At 41.7% G+C, this 12299-nt stretch overlaps 1 protein-coding gene across 3 annotated transcripts in view; it reads right to left on the bottom strand.

The window, feature by feature from the left end:
• The window catches only part of kcnh7 (potassium channel, voltage gated eag related subfamily H, member 7), a 92805-nt gene that overhangs the window by 13219 nt on the left and 67287 nt on the right, over positions 1-12299 (bottom strand). For 2 of the 3 annotated variants that reach the window (XM_049569786.1, XM_049569788.1), the window contains 4 exons: positions 11895-12094; positions 7776-8028; positions 4376-4575; positions 1383-1467 (listed from right to left, as the gene is read on the bottom strand). In XM_049569786.1, the coding sequence (XP_049425743.1) occupies positions 1383-1467; positions 4376-4575; positions 7776-8028; positions 11895-12094 (738 nt within the window). The remainder of the gene's footprint in view (positions 1-1382; positions 1468-4375; positions 4576-7775; positions 8029-11894; positions 12095-12299) is intronic. The other variant, XM_049569787.1, reaches the window with a different exon arrangement.

The raw sequence follows: 12299 nt of genomic DNA, 5'->3' as shown, positions 1-12299 counted from the left end.
CAGCAACACTGTAACATTACTGTCAAGCCAGCCACGGCAGCCGCACCACGGTGAAGTTCATTTAAAGCTGGATATCTGACAGACATTCACTCCGGACCCAGCGGCATCTTCTTACACAGTTTCACCCAAAGTTGGCAGTAGGACAACGGTTAGCTCACCTCTCAGCCCTCGTTTACCTGTTTTTTTATATTTTCATGCTGGTTTGCTAATATAAAATTCATACTAAATTGGTTTCACGTAGCACAGTTATTTTTGTTACTAATGTGTAGTTCATTCATTTTACATTATTTCTTCTTGCTATAAAAGAATGGGAAAATAAGAGGAACCTTTGGGGAAGTTCAGATATCAGATTGATCGAAACATCTTTCAGGCCTGAAGTAAAGCTAAGCCTGTAAACTAGCCTGGTCATCTTAGGTCAGACTTATTTAAATCTTCTTTATAAAAGAGAATTTCCTAAAGGTAAGCCTGATTTACTGAAATAAGCCTGGTTTAACTGGTAATCTGCTAATCATGAAACACCCCTCTGATGTAACCATCACTTCAGCTATTAAACTGTAGCAGGGTGAACGCCAGCATACCTTGAGGGTTGAAAAACTCCATGACAGCGATACCATAATAATGCTTAAAATGTAAATAAACTATTTTAATTAAACCCTCTCAACCTAACAGAAGGGTTTAAATCAGCACAAAGAAATAATGTTTAATGTTGGTAAACCAGGAACATCAGTCTGCTTTTATCAGTGTTACTGTGAGTGAATCTGACAGTGTGTATTGTCCACACAGACTTTATGAAAAGCCTCTCCCTCTGTTCATTACATCTCTGCAGCCATTTAAAGGCAGCAGGATGGAAATGTTGATAAATCTGCAGTCTCTGACTGGAGAAGTGCCGCACCAGAGCACAGGGCCGTTATGCACAGCTGTCCACGGTGTTTACCTTCATTAAATCAGGTGCAAATGACACCATAACCACACACCCCACTACACACATCAGACAGATTGCTAGAACTCTGCATTCTGCCTGTTATGCATCCGATTATCATCTATCCTTTGTGTCACAGCCTTCAAACTTTTCTAAAACAAATCAACTGTTCATGTGTTACATGTTAAAATGCATTAGGATGATACCAGATATGAAAGCAACATCAAGTAGAGTCTTTATAAACGTATTCTGGTTGTTTCTCATGCAGCAAAGTATTTAGACTACACATACAATAAAGACTGATACACTGAAGAAATATTTTAGGTCATACGTTGTGTTGGTATGAATAAGTGTTAAAATACAGTGGAAAGGACCAGAGGGTGGAGTCTTCAATTTTTAAAAAAAAAAAGAAACAATTTTTATGGCATAAAAGCACAGTAGTGATGTTGTGTCTCAATCTGACCTGTGGAGGATTTCCTTCTGTAGGACACTCGTCTTCGACACTCGATGTCATCTGTGTTAGAATCAGCTGCTTGTGTGCATGTCGCCTGTAAAGGGACGATGTATGATCAGAGCCATGTAACATAACAACACACACTAACTCACATGTACCTGCACATAAAGCTATTTGCTGCGTCTGCATAATGAAGAGGATGCCTTTGCTTTGGAGCCACAGTCTTCTCTGCTGGTCTAAGATCAAACCTTTAAAGTATGACATGAATAGATGCCACACTTCCTCCACTTCTTCTTTCCAGGGCTGTACCAACAAGGATTTTTTCCACTTATCCTATTTATTAATTTGCACACAGAATACAAACTAGTCCGTCATTACACTTCCAAATTTTTGTTCAGCCACACGAGTCCTCAGTAAATGTTTATTGAAACCAAATCTCCAGTAACATGTATTGACCAAAGGGAAAAACTGGTCACGTCTGAGTTCCCAAACAACCCTCCAAACCACTTTGCCTCTCCTCCAGGATGTCATAACTGACTTAAAGAACGAAACAAAAGATGAACAGAGCCTGTGGGAGACAACTAGTCCAAAATCAACAGACAGCCTTAACAACATGGATTACTGTATCTCAGATTAAAAATTAAGCAGAGCTCTGTTGCACAATTTCAAATAATCTTTGTAAAGATTAGATAAATGTGTGAATATGGAAATAGAGATCAGCTAAATACTACCGAGATCAATGCAACTTAAATGATAAATCCTTGGTGAATCCAAGTATACTGATGCAAACCAAAAACATACAGAACACCGGCACAACAGATATATTTATTTATTATTATTTAATGTGGGCTACAAAGCCATCGTCATTGTGATGACTTTGTCACTGAAACAAGGCCGTTATTGTTTGTCCTGCCCACAGTAAATAACAACAACCATGCTCGCATACATTGCTGAAGACGTTTAAGGTGCGCGCGCCGCCATTTTAGACCTTTAGCGCGATGGCAGAGTGGGGGGAACCCGTTAACGTTCGGCTGCTCTGTATCACTTTACGGTCCGTTACACTGTTGGCTAGCTAATAGTCGGTTAGTTAGCTTAATGTTACTCATGCTGGCTCGACAGAAAGTCTCTAATTTCTCATGCTTAGGCAAAAACTCGTTGGTCGAATTAACGGCGATTTATGTGCAAATAATAGAAGTTAAAAAAAAAACGGACAAAGGCGCAGGAAAAGAGACACCGCCTGACCGCGAGTTAACGGCAAACGAATACAACAGCTATTCAGCAACACCGTAAAAGTATGTTGGTGTTAAAGATTTAGAGCGGATATGTTAGCAGAAATTGAACATAGTTATTTTTTCTCTATTGTATAATTACCTGAAACTCACAGTCGTCTCTTTTGGTTAACTTTTAATGAGCCGTTCATATCTACACACGCCACAGGTGCCCAAATCACTCTCGACAGCCGTTTCCGTTTTCTCGTCGGCCACCGTAGTTTTCCCACACGCTTCGCATACGGTTTTGGAGGGTTGTCGGCAGAAGTTTTAGCCAAGCAGCAACCTCAAGAACTGAAAGCCAACATGGAAGTTACAGAAGCTGCAGTTCTTTGAACGGCCGCGAGAGGGTGGCCCCAGGAGCCAGGCCCCATAGACCCCATGTTAAAATGCCTTTTACAGAAGAAATGTTTACAGCCTTGGTCTCTGAGTGTCAGGCTGATAGCTCCTCAGTCAGATCCATCCCTCGCTCCTCCACGGTGCCAGCCTCTTGTCCGAATCTGGACACTTCTGACAAACGAAAATGCCGATTTTTACAGTCAGTGGCTTTAGTTGGCTCCCAATCTGCAACTTCACTGCTAGATGCTTCAGATCCTGCACACTAAATGTTTTCTGGATCACTTTTAAAACCTTAATGGTTGCCAGATAATTAAATTTGATCTAGGTTTAGGTAGATTTAAAGTTTAACTATGACTTAATTGGGTTTGAAAATGAATCCTTGTTGGTGCAACCCCAGCCTAAGGAACATGAACTACGGCCTGTCTTGTTGGAGCACCGTGTATCTCCTGTTTTTGGTGTAATCCTATCAGAACCTTCTCTTGTGTCTCCTTTGGTCTGTCTCGCTCTCCTCTTTCCCCGTTCTCTGAATAAATAACAGAAGGCCAACACAAAGTGCACTTCCCGCTCGCTTTAGAAGATAATTAAAACAACTGACTAATGTGGGTTCTTGTTCACATAATGTCACATCTTTCCCCTGCTCAATTCATCATAATTACAGCCTACATCATGTCCACAATGTCCACCCCACCCTTTGTGCTTGACTAACGCTCTCTATCTCTCACTCTTGTCTTCAAGCCAACGGCAGATTAAAGAAAAATGTCTATATTAGCCCTCGTGCTTTCATTCCCACAACTTTGGATAAATTGAAGCACTAAAGAGAATTAATAAGAAAGCCATTCATCCAATGGAAATGGACATGGCAGAGATATGGCACATGGAATGGATAGCTTAATTCAAGTTAACAGTCTCTACTAGGAGCTGTCTTACAGTACAGCAGGGACATCAACTTGTTTTGCCCGGGGGCCACTTTTGCTTAACGACAGGAAGCCAGGGGCCAGTTAATAAACAAACAGTATACATAATAAATAAATGAATTGCCTGTTTTCAATTTTCCAATGTTTGCTGTCCTCCGCTTAGCACAGACTTCTGTCAGGGGATCCGCTAGATCCTCCCTGGCAAGTTGTTTTTATAAACAAGCTATTTTCATGTGTTTCTTTAAATGCACTCTGGCACCTTACTCACGTTCAAAGTACAAAAAAAATTCCCAGTGTAAATTAATGAATTAGAAAATGGTCTGCAGGCCAAATCTGGCCTGAAGGCTCTTAGTTAGGGGTCACTGCTGTACAGTGACGATTGATTGTTCCATAAAAGCCTCCAGACCATTTCACTACTTCGACAGCTTTAATCAGAGACAAGAACAGGTGGTGGCACCTCAATGCTAATTACACTGATTACCTTCTCATCACGGAGGTCAAAGGTCAGCTCCAGGTTTGTGAGGAAGTGGTCGGCGAACTCTGGATACATGTCCAGCACCTCCAGGATCTCCTCCCTCTGAATGGTGTGGAGGTCACAGTAGCTCAGCGCCCGCACGTCTGCACAGGATTTCCCTGGCTTGGTGAAGAGATGGATCATCTCGCCAAAAATGTCGTTCTTACCTTCGGGGGTGAGGAGAAGGGGGAAGAGGCAGGCAATCAAATATAAGTAAGTGACTCCTATTAGCTAATCAAGGACATAAGCTTTTCCCCTCATCTATTCTTGGCTTCTTATGGAACAACATCCACAGTTGCTGGGAGTATGTACTGTAGTTAGATAGTATGTAGAACAGTATGTGATGACCTATAAAGAGACGGGCCACCTGGCAGAGAAGTGTGACAATGTTAAAGAGGCTAAAGGGCATCACAGTCATCTAAAAAAGGATTTACACAATGCCGTTCTGTCCGCATGGAAGTCACACAGGCCTAACATTCCTGTCTCTGTTTAGTGTGTAATGACCTACATGGGATGGCCACAGGGTTAACCACGCTCGCTTTGGTCGAGTCTCTGTGTGAAGGGATGATGGTGCTCAATATTACATAAATAAATGATTAAGAAGGAAATAACTTCAAAAAATGAATAAAAATATATAAATGAAATAAAAAAGTGAAATAAGAGATGTTATTTCATCATTTTTACATTCATAATTACAGATTTATAAGACTTCATTTTTATTTTAAAATGACCTTTTTCAAAAGGTTTTATTTCATGTCACTTTTTTATTTCATTGACAAAATCTCATAATGTCTCTTTTCATTACAGTGGTGATGTCACGGCCCTCTGACTTTTCAGCCAGTCACATACTCCCTGACTCTTATGGTGTTATCATACTGAATGTGAAGCGAGCATTGTATGCAATTGACGCTGTGTTGCAAAAGCCTATAAGCATTGAGATGTGATTGAGATTCTTCTGACGTTACTGAGAATCAGAAATGGAGGACAACCTTATTGTCGCCGTCTGCCGGCACCCAGAGATCTACAACTAAGCATCAGTACTGTACATAGACAGAACAAAACAGGAGAGGGCTCGGAGATCAGTGAGCGAGTTCTTAAAATATGTATTTGTGACTTGTGTAAGCTATTTTGTTAAGTGGCTTCTTTGCAAAACACTTTGGGTAATTTGTTTTTTTTTACACATATTTGGCAGTTTCCAAATACTCAAAAAGACACTCCAGCGGCCGTATTTGCATGAGTAAAATGGAGCGAAAATTTGCTTCGCATTTTGTATGAACACACCAACACTCCAGAAAGCATCTGCTACCAGATTTAACCCATTAGCCGTCATGAAAATTTACATTATGTGCTAAAAGTGTTATTATGAAAAGAAGCAATATGAAATAAAAACAGACTTCTGAAAAAAGAGCATTTATAAACGAAAATATCAATGACGAAATTTAAATTAAAACCAATAAATCTTTATGATGACAGCTCATTTCAGTAGAATGAGTTGAGTTTTAATAATTTCTTACATCATTTTAAAAATAATTGGTTCATTAATAATTTTTTTATTATTTACAGTATCTCAATGTATTTTAGATGTATTTGACATGGACTACATTGGGGTTCAATAAAGGAGCTCCATGCACAGGAGTAAAATCTCATCAGGTCTTATAAATTATAAAATCTTCAAACACTGCTGTGTATTTAGTTCAAAGGTGTTTGCAGACTCTCACATTTATCTTGCTCACAGCATTGAGCCGACTGATAATTTCTTATTTCCATCTACTTAACACCGTGATCAGAACATTAGCATTTTCACGTGTAGTGTAATTTAGTGTAGTATGCGACCATGTGACAACGGTGTGCATGCACAATGCTGTGAAAATGAAGTAATCAGCAGTTCTCTTTCTGTAGCAGAGAAAATGTGCTGAGTGGTGTGGAACCTACAACTTTCACATCTGTGCCTCTCGCTCATCATGACCCTATTGTGTCGCTGTTTTTCGCCAGACCTTATTGGCTGCATGAAAACAGTCATTACAAGAAAAAACTCATACATAAAAGGCTTAGTAGGATACACCTGCTGGCTGCTGGGATGAGAGGAGAGGAGGGGGGATTAGATTTGATGTGATTACATTTGGATGCTGTCGATAATGCCACGCGGCTCAGTGGCTCCTGTCATCAAGAACTGCATCACACCACTCTGACAACCAACTTCCTTTCTCCGTCTGTCACTTCTCTCCTGAATTTCTCAAACTACCCTGTTTCTTTGACTCTCCTCTTCCTCTCCCATCGCTTGTCTTTCCTTTCTCCCTAGCCCACTCGTTCTGCTCTCCACCCCTCCCTGCTTCTATTGTCATCCATCTTTATTTGAAAGCAATCATGCTCTCTTTTTTTTTTCATCACACAGATCCGCCGTTACCTTCGTCCCACCATGTGTCCTCCCCCAACTCTTTTCTGTCCCTTCCCTTCATCTGAAGCACGACTGTGAGGCGGCGACAATCACAATGTTCTTTGAAGTAAGTTATTACAACATGCCCAGTAGGGATCACAGCTGCCAACCCAGCCATATCACAGCACTACGGCGCCATCTTCATTTAGTTGGCCCACCCATGTCTACACTAATGGAGGTTAGTTGAGGCAAAGCTAACCAGGCTGGAATGACAGGACTATCAGAGGTAGTCTTCTGTGGTTGTGTTTGAAGTGTTGTTGAGCTCCATGCTGGCTCAACAACAGAATAAACTGGGCCAATTAGACATATTTCTCTGTACAGGAACGCTGAGTGAATGCCATCAAGTTCCTATGTTACCAGTGTGCACTGGCATTCCTTCCATCATCAGATCTGATTATCCTACAGCCAGACAAACTACTGGAGGCCTTTTCAAATATCTGTGTGCAGCTGAAGGTATGTAGAGTGCTTACAGTAGCTCAATCCATGGATGTATGTGTGAGCTAATTTCGGGGCCAAAGGGAGGGCACCCAAACAAACCTGAGGCATCCAGAAATACTACGTAGTAAAGATCTTTTTCATGCATGAATGTGACTGTTTCAGCGAAATCCAGTTTTAAATACAGTTAATCCCCACAAAAGCTTGCAAAATCCTGGAAGGACTGATATTTACCACATAGACATGAGAGTGGTATCTATCCTCTCATCTAACTCTTGACAGGAAAGCAAATAAGCGTTTTTCCCAAAATGTCATACCATTCCTTTAAATATAATAAAATTCTTTCCATGTAATTCAGCCTTATTCATCATTGTAAAGTTTGGTCATTGCATCCATCTGGCTTATTATGCTGAAACAAAGAGATCATTTAAAACTTCTGATCACACACACAAATCCATAACCAACTACTCAATCACAGACAGATGTTAGTACACCTACCGAGGATTGCCACAACAACGTCATCTTTGAGGATTTCTATGGAGCCACGGGAGACAAAGTAGAGTGCGGTGAGCACATCTCCAGAGTGGACTAGGGTGTCTCCAGGGGGAGCATGGGTGGTCTTGAACCTCATGGCCAGGGCCCGGAGGCAGCCCTTGGTGGCCCCACGAAACGCCTTACAGCCCTGGAGGAGGTTCTTGTTGAGGTGGAGGCAGATATCCGCCTGCAGGCACTCTGGGAAACCCTTCAGGACCTGTGTGTGAAACACAGGTCAGAGCAGACATGATTGTGGTCAGATGTCGTGTGGAAGTTGTTTCATTCAGGGCTGTGGTGTATGATTTATAGTGTGTGGTAAATTTTGGTTGGGAGTGAAGTTGCGGGTCAAATTTTTCCAGAGAAATTTTGATACATTTGCCACTTGTGTTCTTTCCTTCTTCTCAAAACCTATTACACCCTGCAGTAAAAATAGCCTGTGATGTCTTTCAGCACGGAGCTATGATCAACTGCTTTACTGAGCCTTTCAGCAGCTTTAGCAGCAGATGAGAGACAAGACAGAACATTTAGAAAGTGAGAAGCTGCGGATAAAAGACAGCACAAAGTGAAAAGACATGTTCAAAATTTATTGTGTCTTCTTTGTTTGTGATACTTTGGCACAGTTTAAAGCTGTTTGTTTTAAGAGTTTCACTGCCTTTATGTACTGAGAAAACCCAATCGCCTGAAAAATGCTGTCACTGTTTATTTCTGCAAAGCAGGGATATGTTACAGTTGTCAAAATTTGTGGTTATGTGGCAGAAACGTTGGAACAATGTTGTGGTTAACGCATGGTTTGGTTTAGGCACCAAAACCACTTGATCATGTTTGGGCTTAAAAAAACAGTTTTGGCAGCACAACCACAGCTGGAGAAGCTGTTGAGGTCTCGATAAAAATGGACTGCTTTTCGTGGCAATATCTCTGCGGAAAACACATCGTTGTTTTGGCCCAAAACTGTTTTTCATGGCACTAGCAAGTCAGGAAACACAGAGATGTCTCAGGCATTATACTGTCAGGAAAAGTATGGAGCTTTATTCCTATCTTTATTCAAGAGAGTGGTCTATCAGTTTGAGAGCATTATTTATTGATTTCACGCTCAAAAACCCTGCCCTCGCACTCAAATAGCCTCTGCTTGCGCTTGGATCTACTCTGTTTCTGCTCAAACTGTGTGCTTGCACTCAGATACCATGTTGCTTGCTCTCAGATACCGTGTTGCTCGCACAGATTTCCTGCTTGAGCTTTGGCTTTTCTCCTCGTGCTCAAACTGTTTCTGTGCGCTCGCGGAATTTCTGCTCTCAGATTTCTGCCCTGCGCTTGGACTTTTTTTATGTAACAACCCTGTCAAAATCCCCTAACCAATAGAATGCCAGATTTATTGTTGACCAATGAAATGAGCAAGCTCGCCCACAAGGAGGCAGGGATCATTTCATTGGTCAACAGTAAATCTGGCATTCTATTGGTTGGGGGATTTTGACAGGGTTGTTACACAAAAAAATCCAAGCGCAGGGCAGAAATCTGAAAGCAGAAATTCCGCGAGCGCACAGGAACAGCTTGAGCGCGAGGAGAAAAGCCGAAGCTCGAGCAGGAAATCTGTGCGAGCAACATGGTATCTGAGTGTGAGCAACATGGTATCTGAGAGCAAGCACACAGTTTGAGCAGAAACAGAGTAGATCCAAGCGCAAGCAGAGGCTATTTGAGTGCGAGGGCAGGGTTTTTGAGCGTGAAATCAATAAATAATGCTCTCAGACTGATAGACCACTCTCTTGAATAAAGATAGGGATAAAGCTCCATAGAAAAGCAGCAATGTATCAGTAAAGAAAACAATTTTTTGTGGCTCCGTGGAAAAACAGCAACAGCGACAGCTCAGTAAAAAACTCCCACATTCGATGACTGAAACGCCACTGGAAACACAGCAATGACTCACTAACAAACAACTGGTTTTGTTGTTTGTTGGTGTCAAACAGTGGTCTGCAGCTTGGCAGATGTCTCGCCTAGGTGACACGCCATCCACCATCCCCTCCCCCTCCCGAATATAACGTATCCATGGTTTGCAGAAATGTACAATGCCAACATTTTCCTCTGGAGACTGGGCTGACTGAAATGATGAAACTATGAACCATGAACTGGTACTTGCAAGACTAATAACAACAATATTAGATCTTGTCTGTCTATTAAAACAGTCCATAATACTCTGACCCATGTTCTGCTATGTAGTAAAAAAACAACACAAAAACAGAAAAAGTATTACAAATGTTAAAACTTGACCCAACGGTGATGGGTCAAGCATTCCTACCCATCCGAGTTAGCCTTGGAGACTGCTGAATATACACTGAAAAATATTTGGAAAGGTCATTTTAACATTACATTTAACATTTTCTATGAATGTAACATTTTTCGTGAGGACGTCCTGATGCATAAAGACTTATAATACACTTACCCTTTAAAGACAAAGAAACAGTGACCACTGACAACACAGCTAATGATCCTGGGACAATGGGAACTGACTGTAATGGACCACATTTTCAGGTTCAAACTTTAACACCATCACAGACACTGGGAGGTGAGGAGAGGGGCTTTGAGGACACATAAGGGACAGTTGAAACGAGAAAACACATTTCTTATCTTTGTCATTTACACATAAAATACAATGTGCTAATGACACGAACACAGCAAAAGAAATGCAGCCTGAACTGGTTTTCGGGCTCTGACAGGCTTTTTGTTGCTCGGAACAAAAACTGATCAGTAGATTTGGAAAGGAAAGACTGAACAACATTTGGCAAGCGCAGGTGCCACCGCCGAGCGTGCCGCCAAGGCTCCCACAGTGGGAGGGAAACCTGGCAGCGCCCGGCGAGGCTGTGCCCACTCTCACAGGCGTGATTCACTCTGTCTCTGGTACCAGATGAATATCATGGGGTTGTGTTTGAATACACAGATTTCATGCAAAAGGGACCTCGAGGCAGGCCACGTGCAAGTCTACCAGTCATAGACAATTAATGTGGCCTGCGAGAAACTTTCAATGTGTCCTCTGCAGTAACTGGCATGCAAAAGTAGATACTGTAAATCCTTCTATGATGTGGCATCACAGTAACTGTTTACAGTATGTGTTCATGTATGTAACGGATAAGACACTGGGGAAACAACAACATGCATGTTTGGGACACTATTAAACAATTGCACATTAAAACTTTAATGCTATCTGTGATTTTTCTGTATAACAAGCTAAAGGCTAACAACTCACTCCACTACTAGTATCAGACACAGCTAGGTAAAGCTCTACCACTGAGGAACACTCATATCAGCATTAGTTGTGTTAACACATGTACCTCCTGCTCTTACCAGAGTGGTGGGGTCATTCCATTTGACATGAGGCAGACATGGAAAAGACAAACTTATATAAGTACCATGAACAGTATCATGATGAGAGAAGCCAGAGTTGCTGTGCGCAGAAGCAGTAACTGTGGCTTCCACTTCGCTTGTGGCTATGACTGCACATTGCACAGTATAATCATGATGAAAACATTATACTATGCCAGTGACATAGCAAGGTCGCTTCACGATGTGGTAAGAGCATTTCTCGACAGGATAGTTGAAACTCACACAAATGATATCGGGGAAAGAGAAGAAGCAGCAGCACACTTAAAGGGACAGTTCACCCCAAAATCAAAAATACATATTTTTTCTCTTACCTGTAGTGCTATTCATCAGTCTAGATTGTTTTGGTGTGAGTTGCTGAGTGTTGGAGATATTGGCCTTCTCTTCAATAAATTGGAACTCGATGGCACTCAGCTTGTGGTGCTCAAAGTGCCAAAAAAGTATATTTGAAAAACTCAACAGCAATGTCTCTTTCCAGAAATCATGACCCAGCTAATCCAGATCCAGACATCTGTACAGCTGATATCTCCAACACTTGGCAACTCACACCAAAACAATCCAGATTGATAAATAGCACTACAGGTGAGAGAGAGAAATATGTGTTTTTGATACTGGGGTGAAGTGTCCCTTTAACTTTATATTTTGCTACCATTGCGGGGAGAAAAACACAAGCTAGAGGCAAGAAGCCTCACACTGTTAAACACACTCCTCTCGTACCATATTCATATCGATGCCGTTGGTGTACGTCCAGGCGTGTTGGAAATACTCCTCCAGCCTCTGCCTCAGTGGGTTTGGGATCTGGTGGAAGCGAATGAATTCTTTGACCCGTAGCATCTGGAGGTGATACCTGGCTGTACCTGAATACAACCTCTGGATGATGGCGGACACGTTCCCAAAGATGCTGGCGTACATTAGAGCTGGGAGAGAAGCCATACAGGTGAACTTTGAGCCATGGTGGCTGAGGCTGCTCACACACAGTACCTACTTCTCCTATTTACGCAAAACTACTGTTGTTGCTCCTGTGTGTCAGGAAAGACCCACCTGATGTAATGTAAAAGCTTTCATGCTGAATTAAATGACAACTGTGTTAAATTAAGGGGTAATAATAGTACATCTAAAATA

Source organism: Epinephelus fuscoguttatus, linkage group LG24 (assembly GCF_011397635.1).
Source record: "Epinephelus fuscoguttatus linkage group LG24, E.fuscoguttatus.final_Chr_v1".
In the NCBI taxonomy this organism is placed as follows: domain Eukaryota; kingdom Metazoa; phylum Chordata; class Actinopteri; order Perciformes; family Serranidae; genus Epinephelus; species Epinephelus fuscoguttatus.
The sequence above is the reverse complement of the archived record's forward strand: the minus strand, read 5'-3'. Positions and strand labels throughout refer to the sequence as shown.